General features: G+C 52.5%; 5 protein-coding genes across 5 annotated transcripts; 1 reads left to right on the top strand and 4 right to left on the bottom strand.

Annotated features, from left to right (window-relative positions):
* Positions 1 to 139: 139 nt before the first annotated feature.
* On the bottom strand, positions 140 to 2629 carry N7510_008794 (FAD-dependent oxidoreductase; the record flags this gene model as incomplete). Its single annotated transcript, XM_056980719.1, has 5 exons — positions 140 to 833; positions 883 to 1487; positions 1563 to 1933; positions 1994 to 2265; positions 2337 to 2629. 5 exons carry the CDS (start codon positions 2627 to 2629, stop codon positions 140 to 142), a joined length of 2235 nt encoding a protein of 744 aa, XP_056830928.1.
* A 54-nt stretch (positions 2630 to 2683) lies between these two features.
* N7510_008793 (glycosyl transferase family 8 protein) lies at positions 2684 to 4325 on the top strand (the record flags this gene model as incomplete). The annotated part of the gene is made up of 3 exons (XM_056980718.1): positions 2684 to 2715; positions 3667 to 3929; positions 4132 to 4325. The coding sequence occupies 3 exons, from the start codon at positions 2684 to 2686 to the stop codon at positions 4323 to 4325; spliced, it is 489 nt and encodes a 162-aa protein (XP_056830927.1).
* A 1343-nt stretch (positions 4326 to 5668) lies between these two features.
* N7510_008792 (nucleoporin family protein) lies at positions 5669 to 12601 on the bottom strand (the record flags this gene model as incomplete). Its single annotated transcript, XM_056980717.1, has 5 exons — positions 5669 to 7450; positions 7515 to 7751; positions 7954 to 11747; positions 12049 to 12135; positions 12502 to 12601. 5 exons carry the CDS (start codon positions 12599 to 12601, stop codon positions 5669 to 5671), a joined length of 6000 nt encoding a protein of 1999 aa, XP_056830926.1.
* Positions 12602 to 13149: 548 nt separating this feature from the next.
* Positions 13150 to 15335, bottom strand: N7510_008791 (acetate--CoA ligase; the record flags this gene model as incomplete). The annotated part of the gene is made up of 4 exons (XM_056980716.1): positions 13150 to 13215; positions 13274 to 13939; positions 13996 to 15240; positions 15300 to 15335. 4 exons carry the CDS (start codon positions 15333 to 15335, stop codon positions 13150 to 13152), a joined length of 2013 nt encoding a protein of 670 aa, XP_056830925.1.
* A 2182-nt stretch (positions 15336 to 17517) lies between these two features.
* Positions 17518 to 18950, bottom strand: N7510_008790 (Peptidase M20; the record flags this gene model as incomplete). Its single annotated transcript, XM_056980715.1, has 7 exons — positions 17518 to 17709; positions 17763 to 17895; positions 18061 to 18321; positions 18394 to 18448; positions 18500 to 18529; positions 18593 to 18708; positions 18757 to 18950. The coding sequence occupies 7 exons, from the start codon at positions 18948 to 18950 to the stop codon at positions 17518 to 17520; spliced, it is 981 nt and encodes a 326-aa protein (XP_056830924.1).
* Positions 18951 to 22198: the final 3248 nt, after the last annotated feature.

The following is a 22198-nucleotide window of genomic DNA, read 5'->3' as shown; positions in this document are numbered from 1 at the left end:
AGGCGGCGCAGTGCAGGCACCTGCCCCCTTTCCCGCCACAAAGATAAGGAGAGGTGCCAGCATCAGCCCAACGAGCGTCTAAAGAGTATCACTGAAACAGCAACACTCTAGACAGTCTGATGATGGACATGTCATGCGATTATAACAGCTCCCTTCTCTTTCTTCCTCGCTCCAGCGCATACTCCCTAAGCAGCCAGGTTAAGGGCAGAACCGCAGAAGACCCTAACACGGCACCAATAACGAGAAGGAAGAGGTAGTTCTTAAGCATCCGAATTCCAGGAGCTTGGACTCTTTGAAGGTCCCAAATAGTGAAGGCACACCAGATGAAAATACAAGGCGCCAAAGGATCATGTGGTGTGAAAAGGCCAAAGATATCCGAAGGAGTAATGCTGTCACCACGGATGATCGCGAGGGCGTGAAACAGAGATACAGCACCGGAAAGAAAGGCCAGTAGTAACAGAGTCCACGAGATATATTCAATATCGGTCCTTGTCTTTTCCGTAGAATCTTCAGGTTGAGATGATGACGGAGGTGCGAGCTTTGAAACCCCAAAGACCATTGCCGGATAGCATAACAGTGCCGTCTCCCAAACATAAGCCGTGTCACCGAGAGAGATTTTGCCATCGAGTAACCGAGACAACAAAACCGTTGGCGGAATTATGGCAGCCAGTACAAGCGTCCAGAAGCATGCCCGGGCTGTTAGTATTGAGATCGCTCTCGGGATCGGGTAATAGAACGATCGTTTCTGGCTGATGAACGCATAGACTGACATGTACAGCGCTCCAATGACCTCATAGCCAAACAGATGAGCCATGACTGTCCATAGAATAGCACTATAAACGAAGAGTTAGACTTGTGATTAGATGAGTCGATATTACTTACCTGATAAGGGGAGTCATCACCGCACCCACCCGATACGATTCAATGGTCCATACTACTGTGAGAGCCAGTCTCAAGACTCTAGAACGGACCTGTGTATCTTCATGCAATAGAGGACCCACCGACGATGTGTTCGATACCGTATCCAATGGCGAAACAATCCAGGAGACGATCATGGCGCAAGCAAGTAAGAATATGAACAGCAGCGTTTGACCAGGTGCGCGTTGAAGTGGCTTCAATCGTACTTCGTCATCATATCCCCATCTTTTCTGTCTCATGGGTACCGGAAGAGCCTTCAATCGCGGCGCGGGACTGAAATGTGAGGCTACCTGATCCATTATAAATTCGGCGGAGAGTCTTGGGGAGACCACTAGTTGAATAAATCGAAGCACCCTGTTTTCAAGGATATGCATTTGTTGCATTTGGCGTGCTTCATTATAACTCTCTTCAGCTCGGTCTCTACGACCGTTTTGAAATTGCTGGAAGGCTTCACTGATAGATGCATCGCTGGGACTAGGTTCTTCTTGCAAAGTTTCCGCAAGGATATTTGTTAGCGCAACGGCGCTCTCAATTGCATGACTCCCGCCAACGCCGGCCACCGGATGCATCTGGACAGTGTCAGGATCTATCAAACGAGCCGTCGATACTGAAATGGGTGTGCATCCCCATATGCGCGGACTTACTTTGTGAGCAGTATCTCCCAAAAGAACGATTCGTCCACCAAACCACTGTTTCAACACACCCTCCTCAAGCGTTAGCATGATGGAACGCGTCTTGCGTTTGTAGAAATCTCCGAGCGTCACTCCTTCAGCGACTTGGTCGTTAAAATATGTCTTTACTAGCTTCTGCTCATCTTCTACCGTGTACCGTCGGCCGTCTGGTCCGGGTATGGGCTTATCATTTGGCACAAAGAGGACCCAATAAGAGGTTCCGTTCAGACCTGGAGCCACAAGATATGAGCGGCCGGAGTTGACCGTTATGTAGAAAGTATTCTGACGCACGCGCCGGATGTCTGGAGAGACGCCAAATACGCAGCTGTAGGTGCTGGATATAGCTGTCCATGACGTAGTTAGTTATGGCTGGCTTTATAATCTCGATGAAAGCCATGTCTTACATTTTCCATCTTCTTCGCCCAGAAGATCTGATTTCTGTTCTTGTGCGATCCGCCACATCTCTCGTCTGACCATGCTGCGGACCCCATCCGCACCCACGACAATGCTTCCAGTCCAGACAGAACCATCTTCAGTAAGTACACTCACCCCAGATTCCGTCGGCTCGACTCTTGTTACACGTTTGTTCGGATAAATCTTTGATTTATCGTTCAGATTGCCATACAAGGAACGGATGAGATCGCTACGCGCGATCGAGGTGAGACGATATCCTAGCCTGGTCTCTTCATTAAGCTATGCACTCTCCATAGACGGGAGTCAAATCTAGGAAATTTCACGAAGACTGACCTCGCCATTTGATCATTTCCGTGATTCTCAAGATCAAGGAGCACATTCCCAGTTGGACCGCAGCCGCGCAAGGACTCAACCTCGACGGCACGTTCCATCACTGCATCGTAACAGCCTAGCTGATCTAATATCCGCATGCCGTTGGGCTGCATCGCCAAAACAAAACCTAGGTCTGGACCTATAATCGGCGATGATTCGAGTAACTCATAGTCGATCGCATGTTGTTCGAGCATATTGGCCAGGGAGAGGCCCGATACGCTGCCCCCCACGATAAGGACTTTGAATGGAGCCATCGGGTCTTGAAAATGGCCGTCTGAGGACGTTAGTATCCTCTCAGTCTCTGATGGATGACTTCAACCGCGCGAAATGCTACTCTGAAGTCAGAACGAACTTTAGGACTCAGGACAGTTCGCAGAACAGCCCCGAAAAGGCAGAAGGTGGGTCCGGGTCAAGAGGAGGAGGGCCACAATTCTCAATTCTCAAGCCGTGTTCGGAGTTCATATAATAGCTAACCACGTTTCGCCAGCCGCGCTCTTTATATGTCAGAGGAAATGATCAGGCGCCCATATTTACTGACGGGGCTGAACTTCGCCTGCAGATCAATGGGGGCCAAAATACCCGACCAGAAGTTGATGTAAAGGGCCCAGAGTTCTGGTAAGGATCACGTACAAGCACGTGGCTTTCCATCTGTTTACGCCGCGTTTTCTTCAAGCTTTTGGTAAAACTACATGTGGCCTAGTTAGATTTAACCAAGTCTGGCTTTAGCCCTTCACATCCATATCGTACTACTGCCTCTCTATTAGTAACGGTCATCTAGTGCAATTTATTTTTAGGCACAATAGGGGGTAGCACTAGCAAAAAGGGGCCGGATATAAACCGTTTTGTTCTCTGTTTATAAAAGACACCCCCGAAATTTGCGTCCAAGAAATGTAGAGCTTAGACTCGGCGCCCGCCATGAACCTCCTCAAGAGCAAGTTGCCAAACACGAGATGGCCTTTTTTCATAATGATTAGTTTTACCTTGTGTATCGTACTTGTGAAGATCTGAAGGCACAAGCCGGATTACGTGATCCTGTTTGTCGTTCTTTGTTGCTCTTCTGTATTTAGTTTGTCTGTTTCCTTTTCCCTTCTGTTTCTTCTTCTTCTTCTTCTTTTCTCTAGTTTGAAGATTTTCGTCGAATGTCACTTCTTCCTTTTTGTTGAAACTGGACCCTCACAGTACTAATCAGTTTTTCTCGGCATTCGACGACCTTCGCGATTTACCGAGAGCACGAGGATTTTGCTCATCCTAACGACGACTACGTCCAGCCTACTTCGAGTCTAAACTCAAGTGTCACTCCGACTGCCACCCCAAGTCCGGCTATAACGAAACCCTCAAGGACCCGCTATGCTGTCGCCATATTTATTGGCTCGAAATTTTATTTAAAGGAAGGTGCTGAGGAGGACGACGACCATGTGTTCTATGTGGGAGCTCGGACTTTGGTTTATCAGCTGCTCCATGCAAAGCGTACAAAATTCAGTAGTCCAGTTTCTGTTGTGGTTCTGGTCAACAAGGCGGTGCGCGAAAGCAAGCGTCAGCGACTACGGGATGACGGTGCGATAGTAATCGAGGTTGAGGATGTTGAACACTCCGTCGAAATTGTAGTCGACCGTTATGCTGAAGTGTTCAACAAGTTACGAGTCTTCGATCCTAGCATTATGCCATTTGAAAAGGGTTGCCTTGCTCGATGCGGATATGGTCATCACTCGGCCACTCGACGCAATCTTTGAGGACCCTGCTTCTCAGCGCGTCCTAGTCAATAAGAACGCGACACTTCCACTTGACCCCAACTTGCCTCCGATTCCTAATAGCTATGTTCTAGCTTCGACGCCCGACATTGCTTATAGGCCATTTGGCTTTCCTCCTAACCTAGCCGCTGAGGACAAACGCGACTATTTTAGTGCTGGCGTTATCGTGCTCTCACCTTCGACAGAACTCTACAAACTTTAGCTTGCCGTCCTCGACCGTAAGGACTTGTTCGATGGTTTTTGGCCTGAACAAAATCTCCTTAACTACGTCTACAACCGGGATGGCCCGATGCCCTGGGGAAGTCTTGATCTTTTTTGGCATCTTCCAGGGCCTACCGCAGCTGATTTTAATGCTGGCATGGCTATTCTTCACTGCAAGTTTTGGAAACCAGCTTCGGATCCGTGTCAGCAGAGTGCGGTTTCTCGAAGGTGGGAAATGCAAGGATACTGGAGCGGTAGGGAGGAAAATTCGGAAGAAACATCGAAGGATAGATCGGAGGGAGGGTCGGGAGACTTGAGGAAAGTCTAGTGCGGGCCACAATACCCTTTCCTTGTAAATGTACATAAATAATCTCCTAATTACTGAGGCCTCAGCATATAAATTAGTTAACGATTTTTTTTCTTTTTGAAACGTAGTTACGAAACATGTCTTGGTGATATTAGACCTCAGGGACCAAAAAGATTTCAAGGATCCCATTACTTCCGCAATATCGGATCAATTCCGCCCTTTCTTCATAAAGAAATCCGATGGCTTGTGTATACACTATGATCCTTGCGGGTAGTCATACGTCGTATAATAAGGCCCAAAACCCACAGGAAGATTCCATCAAAATCTAATGCCGATAGGACCAAAATATGTGAAACCGCTTTCCTTGACCATCGTGCCCAGGATTTGGGGCCATTACTTCGCTGCCATTTCCTCAAGACCCAGTACGCGATGCCGCGATATAGAGAGGCAGAGGGCCAAGGAGCGAAGTGGGATGAGGCTGAAGAGGGAGAGGAAGGAGGGAAGGGGGGATAAAATATAGAAGGCAGACAGACAGACAAATAAACAGAAAACAAAGGCCATACGGGGGCCTGCTTCAACCATAAGGGAAGTTCAGCCTAGTACTACGATATATACTATTACACTGAGAAGAATGATCACTTAATTGAATATATTTTCGAAGCTACATAAGTTATCATCGCCGCTGCCACTTTACTACTTGACTACCTCAGTGTCGTTGACTACGGAAATTTCAAGACAAACCCATAACAAAGACACATGAAGTTCGCAGTAGATCAGCTAGAATACAGAGGAACAGCCATTGGGGAATGATGAAACACAGGAAAGAAGAAAAAGGAAAGAGCAGCAAAAAAGGCCAACAATCATCAAGCTCATCCTCCACGCTAACGGATCACAACATGAGTTGACCAATCAAGGAAGTAAAATAAGAAGCATGTGCCAGTGAAAAGCAAGCAACGCTGCAAATTGCTCCACCTCTAGTAACTCGATCAGCATCACCGTCAGCCCCCATCCATTCATTGAAGCATTCAACATTCAGCCTAATGGCCACCCGCCATAATAACCCCATAGTACCGCCGACTCATCTCAGCGGTCTGAATAATCCTCGCATCTCCCGTGAGAGGCAGACCTAGGACAGCAGAAGACTGGACAGACTGCACATCCTCATGGGCAATCCAGCCGGCAACGGCACGGCTCATCTCTTTAAAGGCAACGCGTTCCTCCAATCCCTCGACTCCAGAACCCTTAACACGGTCACCCATAGCGACGAGGGCGTTCACCAGACGACTGAGACGCGTAGCATCGCGACGACCGCTTCGAGAGGTGGTAAGGCGGAGGAAATCTTCGTACACACCTCCACCGGCAGCCCAGCCGCGCATCTTGCGCTCAGGCCCGTCGCCGAAGCCCGAGACCAATGTGTCGAGGGTTGCGTAGTCGCGCTCGATGATGGCAGTTGGGCCAACGATGCGGCAGAATGTGGCGTGGGCGTCGTTCCAGTGTCTGCCGCGGATCAGGCAATCGACTTCACGAGCGGCATTGCCGATGTCCCGCGCGTAAAGGGCCTTCGCGACCCAGATCCAGGGCTCGGGGAGTTGGAGGGTCGTTGTCAGAAGGTGCCAGGTGGGATCGGGGGAGCCATCGGCAGAGAGGGGGTCGGGGAGGTGTGCCGCGAAGCGGGCGAGGGTTTCTTGGACGGCGCGCTTGCGATCGTTGGATTGGGAGAGGTGGAGGAGGACGAAGAGTGCCGAGGCCAGTTCGCCGCCGGCGCTCAGCTCCGATGCATAGTCCCACACGAGGTGATCGGTTTGGATTTGATCAATGTTGATCGCGGGGTGATGTCCCACCACGGCGGTAAGAACATGGTGCAGCTGGAAGGAAAGCCGGTTGGTCAGGCGGTCGCCCGACACCGACTCCGGGAGGAGGGCGGCGGGGAGCTGGATAGGGGCAATGTGTGGGCGGGTTGCGTTGGTTGCCGAGTAGGTTTTGAGAAGCACCCAGAGCGGTGATTCGCAGCCAAGGGTATCAGAACCGGGCTGCAACATGACACGAGAACGGGCCCCATGCGACGGATAAGGGAAGGAAGACTCCTGTCCAGTGGCGAGGTCGGCAAGATACCTGGAGACGGCGGCCTCAATTGGTTCATCCTCCGTGATGCCATACCATAGACGAAGACCGAATGCCTGGAACCAATCCAGCTCGAAGCGCTCAGTGAAAGTGAAGGACGACGCTCGGTCCTCGAGCGCACCTCCGGACTTGCCCTCGCTGCGGAGCGCATTGCCCGCGACCAATTCGTACAGAGCACGAAGGGGCTCGCTCATCTCCGAGGAAACGTTGCTCTGGTGCCACACCTCGATCTGGTTCGCCATGTCGGCCCGCGTGGTAGCATCTCGGCCAATCTGTGCGACCACAGTTGCCAGGTGCAAGTTCTGGCTCTCCACGAGGGTCTTGCAAGCCTCCTCAACTCGGTGGGAGCAGAGCAGATGGACGGCGCGCTCTTCCGGAGAGCGGATGGACTCCAGGTCATGAGCGTGTTTCTCGCGAATGATCCCCTCCCACAGACGAGTCAATCGATCCTTCTTGATGCGGTGCGCGAACTTCGTTCGGAGCTGTGGTGGCACACCAGCGGAGATGTCGTCCTCGATATCATCATTGAAGAGGATGTTGGTAAGCTGCCAGATCAACCGCTCGTCGTCGGATTGGGCACGGCTCGACGGGGACTGAGTGAACTGGTGAAGGTCGACTTTGTCCAAACGAACCAGGGGCGCTCCGTCAATGTGATGAGTATGAGATTGCTCCTGTTGCACCTCAAGCATTTCCATCGACTGTTCCAGTTGCGTCTCAGTACTCCATCACCGAAATTATCAACATGGTAAAAGGAAAACTTACATTGCCTTCTTTGTTGTACGTCATGACCGCAACGTCCCTTCCCTCACTTACAACTGACAGGCGTTGAATCCAGCGCTCTTCCGCGCCGGACAGTACTTCCGAGAGGTCGCTCTTGGCGCAAACGATCGAGTCCATCGGGCCCCAGCGCGGCTTGAAGGAGTCATGAAAAGCCGCGTCGGACTGGCTCATTTGCTTCGTGTCGCCCGCAAAAGTCTTGGGTTGTTTGTTGTAAGGCCACTGCAAGGAAAGCAAAAGATGTTTTAGCTCGAATCTCAATTTGGGAAGCTATCTGTGTAGGGGATGAAAAGGGTGGATGTGCTAGATACATGAGAAGTGCAAGACAGGATATGACCAAAGCAATATGCATGAGGTGGATGTAAAACCAATGTGAATGTGCAGGAATTGTAAAAATAACAAGAGAGCAACAGGGGGCTCAAACCTCAATGCCTTTGGACTGCCGCCCAGAAGCCTTCAGTGGAGACGCAGTATGCTGCTTGCGCGGCTGCTGAAAAAGCGAATTCATCAAATCAATACTGTTCGAGAAGCCTTTCTTGGGCGAATCAGCCGACTTGGCGGCATCAGGTGACGCATCGTGAAGCAAAGTACGATCAGTGAACGCATTTGCCTGGATCTCACGAAGGGCGTCGCGGTTCTGCTTTCGGGGACTGATAGTGCGCTGCAACTGGTCGGCCCAATCACCACTGAGGTCAAGCCGGGGCTTGCCCGGGGTGCCAAAGGGCTTTGAAAGGGGCTGGGTGGATTCCAGGTCACCATCGGTGCTCTGAGAGTCATCCCGCTCCACGGTACGATGAGGATTGGGAAAGGAACCCGCCATGTCCATTTCCTCATCCTCATCAGATCCAACTACCGAATCGCCAGATTGCTGGCTTTCGGTGACGACGTCATCGTCGTGTTCAGTAGTTGAACCCGTGGAGCCGTCCTCTAAAAAAGACTCGGACTCGGCTTCCGAACCCATCTCCTGGTCATCAGCTTCCATTGCCTGGCTTCCGAACGAACCGGGGACGAGCTTGCGCTTCTTGAAGTCAAAGGTGTCGTCGTCGACACCGGCCATCGACCCGACGAACGACTCGTCGAGGGAGGAGAAGGTCGCGGAGTGGTCAAAGCTCGGGGGGTGACGGGCCTTCGGGGTGCCAGTGTCAGGAGGGCCAGCACTCAAGGTGCTCTGGTTGAGGCTCTGGCCTTCTTCTTCCTCGTCGTAGTCAAGCCCATAGGTGGTAAAATGGGGCACGGTGAAGACCCAGGTGCCGGTCTGCATCTCGTAGTCAATGAACTCGGTATCGGTCACTTTGCGCAGACGGTCGATGTGTTTGTCAAAAAGCGGGCCACTGGTGAGAGGTGAAGGCGACTTCCTGTCTCGGCCACGTGGCCAGGAGTTCTCGATCCGAAGGGTGGACGGTACATTAAGTGCCTTACCCATAGGAGGCTTGTTCCCGTCCTCAGGGTAAACAGTGATCTTGCGAACGCCAATGTCGACAGTCTTTCCGAAGATATTGTCCAGATCGACAATTGTCAGGTCGACAGGTTCATTGAAGGTGACCTGGCCGCAATTCTGACGACCGACGGTGAAGTCAACAACACGCTTGAGCTGGTCACGGCTCATCTTGTTGAGCTCGGCACGCGAAGGCTTCATCCAGTACTCGCCGGGTTTCGGGTCGCCACCAGGAGTGAAGGACAGACGCTTGATAGTAGCATCCGTGGCGGGAGTGGTAGGTTCACCATTCTCTGGAACCACGGCAAGATCACGGCGAACGGATTCCATTTCGGGGCGGTCGCCATGCGTAGCACCGTCAACGCCATTGAGGCTGCCGTTCTTACGGATTGAGCGAAGGAAACCAAGTTCCTCAGGGGTGGGCTCGGGGGTCGTGGATTCCACGTGGATAACCTCATTACCCGCAACGCTGGGAGAGGACGAGTCGAAGCTGACCTTCTTCTTCAGCTTGTCGGGCTGAGCGGCATCATCTCCGTTGGTAATCGGAGCAGGCGACAAGCTGGCGGGACGGGTGAACAGATCGCTACGCAGACTGCGGTCAATAGTGAGCCGCTTGAGGCTGCCGCTATTGCCGCGGGCGCTGCCGCCAGTCTGGAGGGCACCAGGGGACAGAACACTGTCGGAATCAGGATCGAAGGTCTTGCGAAGATTGCTGGTTGAGTAGCTCTTGCTGAAGCTTCGGCCAAAGCTGCCGTTAATACTGCCACGCATGCTGCTGCTACCGCCAAGGAGACTGCTACTGAGTCCGGATGGGGTGCTGGTGGTGCTGGAAGGAGAGCCATAGGTCGAGTAAGAGAATCCGTATCCCTGACGCTTGGGCGGCGTGATCAGACGGTTGGCAGCATTGGGGGTAATCTTATAGACAGGCAGTGGAGTTCGCTGCTTCTGCTTGATGCTGGAAGAGAGAGGTGTGGCCAGGGGACCGGGAGTGGGCGCACTTGGGGTGGGGAGACCGGAAAAGATAGACTGGCTGCCATAGGGATTGCCTTCCAGCAGAGATGCCTGTAAGCTTCCAGGGGCTGGTTGCTGCTGTTGCGCTTGCTGCGAGGCGCCGAACATACTACCTCCACCAAGGCCACCGGCCTGCTGTTGCTGAGTCTGGTTGCCACCAAAGAGGGAGGAACCTGCACCCTGGGAGGCGGTATTCTGCCCCCCGAAGAGGCCGCCGCCGGTGCTACCAGTCGATCCTCCAAAAAGGCCACCGGGCTTCTGCTGCTGTTGATTCTGAGAGCCGCCAAAAAGGCCACCGCCGGTCTGCTGGGCCTGAGTATTGCCGAAGCCCCCGAAGGCACCACCGCCAGCGGAACCGGTCGATCCCCCGAAGAGTCCGCCGGGCTTCTGTTGCTGCTGGTTTTGGGAAGCGCCGAACAGACCACCTCCAGTGCCAGCTTGCTGGGGTTGGGCACCACCACCAAAGAGTGATCCGGTCCCCTGCTGTGATTGCTGCTGAGGCTGGCTTCCTCCGAAGAGAGAAGACCCAGTTGCTGGTGCACCGGCACTAGCACCAAAGAGACCGCCAGAGCCCTGTTGCTGCTGGTTGCTTGCACCGAATCCACCACCACCGAACAGGCCCTTGTTCTGGGTCTGGGCTTGATTCTGCTGATTTTGACCAAACCCGCCGAATGCGCCCGTTCCAGTCTGCTGCTGCTGACCGCCGCCGAAGGCTGATGTCGTGGCAGGGGTTCCTCCAAATGGGTTCGCAGCGCTGGTTGTCTGTGTTCCGAATCCACCACCGCCAAAGCCAGTTCCTCCGCTACCACCAAAGGCCGGCTTGTTCTGCTGCTGGTTGCTGCCGAAGAGTCCGCCGGTGGTGCCGCCAGTGCCGCCAGTGCCACCGAAACCTGACGTAGCTCCGGGAGTGGTGCCAAAGCCGCCAGCGCCAGCGGTGCCGGTCGTGCTGCCAAAAAGGCTAGGTTGAGATGTCGCGTTTGTAGTTCCTGCACCGCCGAAAAGGGAGCCCTGAGGTTTGGCCGCCCCGAACAATGAATTGGAAGCGTTCGCGCCGAATCCACCGGTAGTCTGGGTCTGGCCACCGAAGGCGGGGGCGCTGGTAGCTGCTGCACCAAATGGCGTGGCGCTAGCACCAAAGCCAGTCGTGGGTTGTTGTTGCTGAGTACCAAAACCACCAGAGCCGCCGAAGGCAGAGGAGCCAAAGGCGCCAGCTTGGCCGCTGCCGTTACCGTAGCGGCGACCCTGCTGGTAGTCCGCCAGGCGAAGTTCCTCGAAAGAGAACTTATTGTAAGGCTGCATGAAACTGATGCTCTGGTAGTTATTCATCGTGTTGGAGCTGGTGTCCTTCTCTGAAAATGGGTTGAACGGAGTCCCGCCGGTGCCCTCGCATGTCGGCGTCGCACCTTGGAAGGCAGTCCCTGTTCCTGTGCCAGCGCCGAAACCAGTGCCAGTCGTACCGGTGTTGGACCCGAAGCCGCCGCCAGTGCCAAATCCTCCACCGGTACCGGGCGTGGTAGTGGCGCCAAAGCCTCCCGTTTTGTTGCCGAACATGCCTCCTGCTCCTCCCGTATTGGTATTTCCGCCAAAGCCGCCAGTGGAGCCGAAACCACCACCAGCACCGAAGGCGGTGTTTCCAGCCGTTTGATTCTGAGCGCCGCCAAAGAGGCTGGCGCCGCCCGTGTTGGCGGTATTGGTGGTGCCGAAACCGCCAGGACGGGTGTTTTGGCTGCCGAAAAGGGAGTTAGATTGATTTTGGGTGTTGGTTCCGAATCCTGGATGGAAAATAATGTTAGCATATTCCAGGAAAAGAACATCCAAAAGAAGGTTTAAAAAAGTCGAATTCGCAAGAAACAAGGTAAGGCTCTCTGGTGCAGATCGCTCAAGCTCCAAGGGTAATCGCAAATGTGGCCAATAGCTGTAATCCATCGTTCACAGAGGGCGCAGCGACTGCGATACGCGAAGGATCTAGACACGGGCGTGTAGAGAGCGAAGTCGATGTGGAACAACCAAGAGAACAACCCGCGGACGATTGAGAAGAGAGGGATCGCGGAGCTCCATAACTGAAGCACGTACCTCCGCCGGAGCCAAAGCCACTGGAAGTGTTGCCAAAAGCACTACTACCAGAAGTGCCACCAAAGGGGGAGGATGTCGATCCAAAGCCTAGAAGACAGGGGTATCGGTGTCAGAGAGAACTGGTTTTCTTCTGGTAGCTCAAACAGGCCAATGCTCTTTTTCGTTCCCTCTCTTGTCGCGGTGTTGTCGCTGAGCGTCGAGAAGATCCGCAGGATACGAGTGGTGAGGGTGGCGCCGCGCGCGAAGGAGTGTGGTTGGAGTCGAAAATATGTATTTTTTCCCCACCTCTTGCGCGTGCGGTCTTCGCCATCGTCGCGGGTCGACGTCAGGAGCACCGGGTTTTCTTGGTCTCGAGGCCGACAGGGGAGCAAGAACAAAGAAAATGCAAACAAAAAGACAATGCGAAATACAAAAGAGGCCATGCAGGAGAAACAAGGAATATGATAGACCTACCTCCTCCGGTATTGGAGCCTCCGAAGCCACCACCAGTGGTCCCGAAGCCGGAACCCTGCTGCTGGTTGTTCTGACCGAATCCTCCAAAGCCGAAAGACATGTTGTCTGGGGGGGTTGGAGTTGTCGAAGCTCACGACTTCATAGGTCGAGGGGTTGCGCGCAGGATGTGAGGATGGCTGAGGGCGAGAGGGGCGGCGTGGAAGAAAGAGAGCGCGTGGAGGAGGAAGAGGAAGAAGGAGAGAGAGACGCGACACAGAAAAGGGCTCAGGCTTGTTGGCCAGCGAAGCGGCTTATGTCAGCCACGGACTATTGTGGTCCGTCACGTGAATGAATGCTGCCTAACTAACCGGGAAATGAGACCATGTGGTGGTGCTTGTGGGTTGATTATGCACTACGACCCTATTGATGGAAGGTGAATGCACCGAATACACTATACAGAACCATATACTATTCACACCGCTGCTGAAACGGACAGAAGGGAATCTCAAGTACAGTATGGAGAACAACAACACGCAAGAAACTAAGTCAAACATCCACGGTGGCCATACACAGGAGTGGCAGGCCTTCATGTGCGTTACCAGCGTGATTGGCTTTTACAGGTCTTCCACCTCCAAAGTCTTCATAATCATCAAATTCATCATGACCCGGTTACGCCTGGCCGCGGTCGGCGTGCACGGTGGAGATGATCGTGTCGACCACCGAGGGGTCCGAGAGCTGCAATGACATGTCAATATTTCACGCACCACACTAAGGGGGAGGATACAGCACTTACCGTCGAGGTGTCACCAAGGCTATCCTCCTCACCACTCAGAATCTTCCGCAAGATACGACGCATGATCTTGCCACTGCGAGTCTTGGGAAGGTCATCGACGACGAAAACGGCCTTGGGCGCCGCGAAGGGCCCGATCGACTTGCGCACTTGCATCATCAGGTCCTTGCGCACCTGGTCGGTAGAGCCGTTGCCCTCCTTCAGAGCAACAAAGGCATTGACCGCTTGGCCAGTGAGTTCGTCGTTGATTCCGACCACAGCAGCCTCAGCCACCATGTGGTGCTCAAGCAGAGCAGCCTCAATCTCGGCAGTGGACAAGCGGTGGCCAGACACGTTGACCACGTCGTCGACACGGCCACGGATCCAATAGTAGCCCTCGTGATCGCGACCCGCGCCATCACCGGTGAAGTAGTATCCCTTGTACACGTTGAGGTACGTATCCATGTAGCGCTTGTGGGCGGCCCAGACGGTCCGAGCCATGCTGGGCCAGGGCTGCTTGAACGCAAGGACACCTTCCACATCGTTGCCGGAGATCTCCTCACCGGAGACGGGGTCGATAATGGCGGGCTCGATGCCGAAGAAGGGCAGGGAGGCGCTGCCGGGTTTGGTGGGGGTCACACCACCCAGAGGGGTAATGACATGGGATCCGGTCTCGGTTTGCCAGTAGGTCTGTATATTCCACAGGTTAGATACTAAAACAAGTGTTGGGAAGGGAGCGAACGAACATCGCAGATGTGGGCTTTCTCTTTGCCGACCGCCTCAAAGTACCACTTCCAGACCTCGGCTGCAATGGGTTCACCGACCGAGCCAAGGATACGCAGGTGCTTCATCTCGTGGTGGATGTGCTCGTTCCCAGCACGCTTGAGCAGACGCAGAGCAGTAGGGGCGACGTAGAACTGTGTGACATCGTACTGGTCGATGACATCCCAGTAACGGGAGCAGTTGGGGTAGGCGGGGGTACTCTCGAACACGACAGTGGCGCATCCCAGTAGCAGAGGAGCGTAGACAACATAGGTGTGGCCGGTAATCCAGCCGACATCGCCACCGCAGAAGAAGCGGTCATCGTCGTGGATGTCGAAGACGTACTTGCCGGTCATGGCGGCGCCGAGCAGGTAGCCGGCGGTGGTGTGCATGACGCCCTTGGGTTTGCCGGTCGAGCCGGATGTGTAGAGCAGGAAGAGCGGGTCCTCCGAGTTCATGGACTCCGGAGCGATGTAGTTGGGATACTTCTCGACCTCCTCGTGCCACCAGAGATCCCGACCATCGGTCCAGGGTACCTCGGCGCCCGTGCGCTTGTAGACCAGCACATTCGTGACATCCGGGCACTGCTTGAGCGCCTCATCGACAATGCGCTTGGTGCCAATCACCTTGCCACCGCGCTTGCCCTCGTCGGTGGTAATCACCACCTTGGAGTGGGCGTCCAGAACACGATCCCGCAGCGAGTCCGACGAGAAACCAGCGAAGACGACCGAGTGCACCGCACCGATACGAGCGCACGCCAAGAACGCAACGACCGCCTCGGGAATCATTGGCAGGTAAATGGCGACCGTGTCGCCCTTTTGCACACCGGCGCGCTTCAGAGTCCAGGCCACCCGCGACACCTCGCGAAGCAGCTCGCCGTATGTGATCTTGCGGCCCTCATTGGGCTCGTCGGCCTCGTAGATAATGGCAACCTTGTTGGGGTCTTTGAACGCGTGGCGGTCCACGCAGTTGTATGCCGCATTCAGCCGGCCCTCGACGAACCAGGCATTGTCGCCGTTCTCAAAGGAGCCGAAGTGGGTGGTCTGGAAATCTTTTTCAAAGGTAAGGAGGTCGCGGGCCATGCGGGCCCAGAAGGTGTCGGGACTGCGGATGGACTCCTCGTAGAGCTTCTTGTACTCGTCGAGATCTTTGACATGGGTGCCGCTCGGGTGCTTGTCGTGGAATGCCTTGGGGACGTGGAATGTGTCGACCTCGTGGGCCTCCAGCACCTGCGGGGGTGAGGTTAAATCGGCCCGTCTACAGCAGAGAGATAGCTCCGTTCACTTACCACGTTGGGCTTGGCTTTGGGGTCGTCTTGCGACATGGTTGGGGAAAATCCGGGCGCAACTGCAGTGGGTGTGGAATGGAAAGTTCTCTGGAGGATCAGGTCGCATTAGCGGGGTGAACGAGCGGTAGGTAGCATGCACATAATAAATAGAGCGGGATCATTAAGCTCGTGGGAGTGGGGGGGACGGGACACTCACCGAGTCGGGAGAGTATATGGGGGGTGTGTTCGAGAAGGAAAACTGTCGATGTCGGAGAGAATATGGAGGGAAATCGAGAAATGGAGAGAGCCAAGGAAGAAAAACGAAGAGGAAGGACGAAGGACACCTTAATATGGCCAGTGAGCCCCGATGCGGCCGTGCTCGTATTTACCGTACCCGGCCTGTTACGTCGATCAGCTGCGACCAGCACGACAGGATGTCGATGGAGGGACTGGCCGGTTATGGTCTATCCGGCCAATAAGAGGGGCTCCCATGGTTTAATGCTCCTCTTTTTGGGTCTGGTCAACTAATAGGAAAGCTAGCAGTAATAAAAAAATGACTGTGCTTCTGTGGGGAGGCCAGTCCGTTCCGTTGCTCCGGGGAAAGATGGAGTATACCCAACCAACTCACTGAACCGCCTGGCCTAGAACTGGCGAACCATCCGTCCGAAATCGCAGGCCGCATTCTTGTCGCTTCTGCATTGCCGAGCTACGCAGGGGACGTGGCTGATCTACTGCTGGATAGACTTCCACGGTGGATCGTGGACACACTCACGACTGGCTTCCCTAGGCCGAAAACCAAGACCCGTTTCCGTGCCGTGTCTGACAGTTGTTGGTCCGCCGACAAGAAGAACATGTCTCCCCTGTCTATGTATCGCAGTGGTAATTGTGCCCCGGATTGTATGGCATAGTCGCCACCCCCATGTCATAAGTCGATCCGATGATGTAAAGGAAGAGCAGCGCGAACCCTAAACCGCTTTCTAGTAGCCGGATCCTTCGCGGGCATCACAAGGCCACCACTCGGTTCGAACAACGTAGTGACTGATTATGTAGGGTGTCAGTGCGCATCTACCAACATGCTAGGTTTGAGCCCTCCTCGCCCACACTGGGTCTAATGTAGTCAGCATCAAGGTTCGTCGACCCTTTCCCCTTTTGGGAGGTCGGTGATGATCACGGTTCTGGTTGGGTTGATCCCGGGACAACTCCGGCGGCCCTGTCTATCAGTCTATCCCTGATATCATGATGATGGATAGTCGATATATGTCAAGTCGCCACGAGCGACGTGGGAATACTAAACCGATCTCGATCGAGTCTACCGCTGCAACGACACACATCCGTGTTGTGGGAGGAGTTGAGTCGCGGGTGGGGAGCACTTTGGGAAATTGTGGGACGCGGAAGGATGTAAGGATGTCAATAATCACTTGCACTAGCTAGTCCCATTCCCCCGAGTTAACCGTTCCATCTGTTCTGATTGCGATCTCCTTAAACCGACACCACAGTAATAATCAATAATACAACCTTAGACACATCCCGATGGGCACCTCCTGTACCCGCACACCCATACATACCACAGTAGTACGCCTGGATGTTACGAGGCTCGGCTCCACCGTCGTATTTTGCATTGCCAACGCTCGCGAAAAACAAAAGCCCGCCCAGCGCTCCATCGGGACTAGCGAGACGGGATCTGTTTTCTCCTGGGCTAAGTACCTACACCCACCCCGAGAAAAGACCGTTTGACGAGAAAAAGCCGCACCCTGCGATACCCCTCGGTGTCTCACCAAGTGGGGTCCTGTCCAGTCAAAACTGCCATTAAATGTCACCTATTGGTAGATGGTGCAATCTGGAGCCCTTTTCATTGATCGGAAAATATTGAGTAGGTACTGTGCCAAACGACGGTGAAAGTTGCCTCGGGTTTTCCGGGTAGCGATTTGGCGGATCCTGCGAGAAAGCATTTGCATACTTGCTCTGCTCCTTACGGAGTATAAATAGATTACCAATGTTGGTTGTCTACCACAGTGAAACAGAACCGAACCCCTAAATTGGGTATTTATTTACCGCGGTATTCAACCAGGCTGGCTATGAATTATTCCGGTCCGGCTGTTGCCCTACTCCACCGGGCCTGATCGTAGTGTACCACCGCCTCGAGCAGAGCTTGCGTGCCAAGAGCACTGAAACCGTCAGGATCAAGAGATCATCCAGGATACCAAACCAAGGAGGAGGGAGGGGAAACTAACTCATCGTCTTAGGAACAATACTCCGTCGGGTTTTGGCTGACACCCTCACGACATGGCACGAAGATCACCGCCTTTGGGCAGTGCTTGCTGGTGGTATACACGCTGTCATGGCCGGCACCACTAGTCATTGGCATCGGCTTGACGTGGCCGACGAGCTCGTCGGCCACGTCTTGAGTAGATGCGCCCCAGCCTGAATCAAACTACACGACCGGTGAGTCGGTGTCTAGAGTCCAGTCAACAGCCACGCCCTTACCGTCTTGAGAAGCAATCTGAGCAAATGATCGCAGACATTCTTCTTGAACGGCATGCACGACGCTGTCTTGAGGTGTCGGATATTAAGTGTGAAGGTCACTTGCGAAGCAATGATGTTGATAGATGGACGGCACCTTGATGATGCCTATTGAAGCGAGCACATCCTGTCGCTTGGCAATATCATTCGAGGCCGCGATCATTTATGACACAGCAAGCAGCGGGTCCTGTCGCGCACTCAGAGGCGTCGTGCCCGTGTGTGCGCATCTTTGACGTGGATGGTAAATGTCAGTCATTGGTACCCCTGCGCGCCTTGGACGATCTCGGTCGGCCGGTTGTACTCGGGCAGAATAGGCCCCTGTTCAATGAGAAGCTCGAAATTTGCACCGAGAGGGCAACCGGTGCGTGCATCGCTTGTACAGGGTATGTCGCCTAGATACCCGTGTCTTTCAAGCTTGGACCGAAGCGTTGCATTGGGATCATGGATGTCACGGAGATCCCATGCCTTCTGGATCGGGATAGCACCAGCCCAGACGCCGGAGGAGCACATGGACTTGGGGGAACTGGGCGCTCTCCTCACTTCGAAATGCAAAAACAGATTAAGACTGAGCTGATAGAAGATCAGAGAAACTTACTTGGTCCAGTTGACAACCCCAATGTCATATTTCGTCTGAATTCCATTTTCATTCACTGTGCGCGGGACCTGCAGCGCAGCCAATGGTACCAATAACTACATCATACCGACCCCCGCGAGGCTGCGTGTCGAGATGACTACCCATAGCAATCATCGGTGCGGCCGATTTTGGCTGCCGGTCCGGCTCGCAAACATGTTACCCATCTGGTCGACTGAGAGAGTGCATCCCAACTTCTTGATCTCGGCAGCAAGCCACCTAACACGAGCGTCGTCATCTGACAGAGTGAGACTGGCCATGCTGGTTTCAATTGGGTTTCTAATGGCGAGTCAGAGGGGATTTGGCAATGGACTAGGGTATACTTACTCGCCATATCTATGGGCGCTGCCCCAATTGCATGTCTCGTCTGATGTTTGCCAGAGTCGATCGGAGTTGAAATTCAGACCGGATAGTGCTTGGATTCGAGTGGTCGTAGAGGATTGTCGGGTGGGATTGAAGGGGGCGCCAGTTGGGACTCTTGTGCTGTCTATTTTCGGGTTTGACGGCAAGTGACTGAGCATAGAAAGGCAGTGAAAGAGACTTGGCTAAATTTGCCTTAATTAGAGTCGCGGGGTATCCTGGCTCTCGCGCAACGCACGACTTGCCGATATATGCACGTGGCACGCCTTCTTTGAACAACCAGTGTGGTCAGCAGCAGACAGAAAATACCTACAGATTGCAATAAGCAGACAATGATATATCCAAAGAAAATTTGTGGTGGAAACGACTATGATCAAGGCGATCCGCGGGGCAATCCGGGGCGCGCGCCGTCCGACAACATGCAGAACCCTAAACTCGCGTTGAGACAGGAACAGACTAACTTTTATAACACAATAAAAAAGTCAACATTCGATAATAATGATGTGTCATTCCAGATGATACTTGATTCCAATAGCGAGTGTCCATAATCAAAACCGAAACAAAATAAAAAACATCTCTCAAAGTGCACGTGCATCAATTCCATCCCAGACCGGATAAAAGTCACATCCTCTCAGTCCATCTGAAGCACAGCAACAGAAACACCAACACCCAAATCTTCATAGTCTATCCCATCCACATGTTCCCTTGGGTTCCTCTTACCGAGGATACCCATTCCCCCGACAGCAGCTGCCAAAACACTGATCGCCTGAGAGCGGTTAATACTTTCGAGCGGTATACGCATAGGTTCAGGAATACCGTTATAAGATGGTGCTGATTCGTAAGTTCCCCTATGGTACTGATACCTTTCATCACTGCTGGTCCGTTAGAGGCATTTGCCCGCATGTTCAGAGAACACCTTACGCAGGGTATGTTCTCGAAGAATCACTGTCTGAGACTCTCGATCTGGCATCGCTGCCAGAGAAGAGAATGGAGCGAAATTTGGACTTGAGTCCGTTGGTTTCCTTTCCAGTCATATTGAGAGTCTTTGTGTGTGTATTGTTCTCTTATTTTGAGAAATTGTAGCTGTTGTTGGTTGATAGCGTTGGGTGAAGTTTCAAAGATGTTCTTGGAATCTGCCCTGCACTTCCAAGCTCTGAGAAATTGCAAGGAGAGAGGAAACTTGGGACCCTTAATATATCCATACCCTCAGATATTTCGCTGATCTCCTAAATTTTGATCTTCATTTCACCATGACGCTCCGTGGGGTACAACGATGGCCCCAGGTGGAGCCCATATCGGGGAGCGCCGATGTCCATCGATAACCCTGGCGCGTTTGAGATTAACGAGCAGTAAAACATCACAGTTAACGACCTCGCTTTGGATCAGCGACGGAAATAAAAAAGATGGACTTTATTTCCTGTGCAAACAGATTGAAACTCGATCATCCCGACCTGATGATTGGCGCTAGCCGCCTCTGGGATCAGCCCATAGTCTCAACCTTCCTCACTCGATCAAGGACCCGTCGGCGCAGCCAAGAAGCTGTTACCTAATTACTTTCCACTCGTCTGTTTAGGGCAGTTTCTATAATCATATTGTGAAATGATGGCAGATGGAGTGACAGGACTAGTTTGTGCTTTGAGGGGGCTACATCCAGAGACATATCTAAAGCTTGGCTGTATACCAGCAATGACAGACTGTCCGGCCAAACGTAAACGAAACAATTGATGCCAGGTATGGTACTTCAATGATGACTAGGCCCCTGACTCAAACCCCCACTGCTAGTTTCACCGCCGCATGCGGTGTCCCAATGCGAGCTTCAAATGTGACGATCGTGAGGTGACCTATGTCATGATCCTCGGTGGCGCACGCCTGTGAAATGGAGGCGGAGTGAGAATAAAGTCCTTTGCGGCGCGAAAACAGAAAGGTCAGAGTAGTCAATGGGAGCAGTCAAGTGACTTTCGCGCCATACTCCGACGGAAACACACCAAGACCTTACACAACAGGCACACCCATAAAGTCTGATGAAAGTAGCTCGAAAAGGTTCAGAGTACCATACAGGTGGCGTGTTTATTGTTACATAGCTATAATGAGAAATAATGTCAACTGAAATTTATGTTCACAACAACCGTGATCTCTCGCATCAGAGCCCTTGGGCGAGACATCCCTACGTGGCCATAATCACATTTATGTCGCTCAAAAAGAGAAAATGTAAATAAGACTGTTTACATGGGACCGTATTAATATGTGTATGAGAGATACCGGCAGTAAATTCAAAATCAGCCTAGATCCAACGGCGAACGAGAATAGTAGGTATGCACATATTGGGCAACTAAGTTAGGACGTATGAACTCCAAGAAATACCAAATATTTGATTATTCGGGTTGGGTATGTTGATATCTGTAAGTTACTTCACTAGGTATTAGCATCTTTTCTATCCAAAAGTCAAGCCTTGGAAATTATGCCGTACATATTTTCAGCATAATCACAAGGCCAGGGATCTCAAGGGCTCAATTCTGGAAGATCCTATTCCATTAAAATTTCCTTATCAACTTGTTTGCTTCAGCTCTCACTGCATCAAGAAAATGCATACTCTCCCTGTATTGCTGGATATTTAAGAGCCCTGGGTGCCTACCTTAGAGGACTATCATCAATTATCTTTCTCTCTCTCTTTCTCTCTCTCTCTCTCTCTCTATTCTTTCTCCATCTATCCACACAATAAACTTTCAACATGAAGCTCTCAACTCTTTTTCCCCTAACCGCCCTAGTGGCTTTTGCAGTAGGAGAAGATGTCTTTCTTTTTCCACCCATTACCCCTTGCTTGGTAAGCGTTTTTGATAAGAGATCAAAATTGCGGGTGCGCAATAAAGTACTTACTAACTAAATTTGCGTAATAGCATCAGTGCAATGAACAGGCCGCCGCGGTAGCAGGATGTAACTCATACTTTGATACTGGATGCACTTGTCCGAGTAAACACTTTTTGAAAGCCCTTGCTAGCTGCATGGGAGCTTCATGCACCGCATCTGAGGTGGTTTGTATGACTGCATTCCCTGATGGCCACTTTTGAAAATTGGCTTTTGAGACACTACTAACATTATGTGCATAGCATCTTTGGACTTCCATGTTAAGAATTGTGATGAGCCAGTTGCATGGGCATGGTCTGAATAAAAGAGTACCTAAGCAAACTCTGTTTTTCAATTCTATCATCGTCTTGGAAATTTGATATCTGGATTCTGATTTGACCCATTAAACCGCGCGTACAACGTATCTGCAACCCATTTTGTGTTTCACGGAAATAGGGTCATTCCCTAATCAAATCATGTATGTCCTTGAAAAATATTCTCTAAAATGTAAAACAAAGAAGGATTAGAGTCGTGGAACCCATTGTTTCATTAAGCCTCAATTGACATG

The sequence above is a fragment of the Penicillium lagena genome, assembly GCF_028827675.1.
Source record: "Penicillium lagena strain IBT 129212 chromosome Unknown utg000006l_segment0_segment0, whole genome shotgun sequence".
NCBI lineage: Eukaryota > Fungi > Ascomycota > Eurotiomycetes > Eurotiales > Aspergillaceae > Penicillium > Penicillium lagena.
Note: the sequence above shows the minus strand (reverse complement) of the source record. Positions and strands in the feature narration are given on the sequence as shown.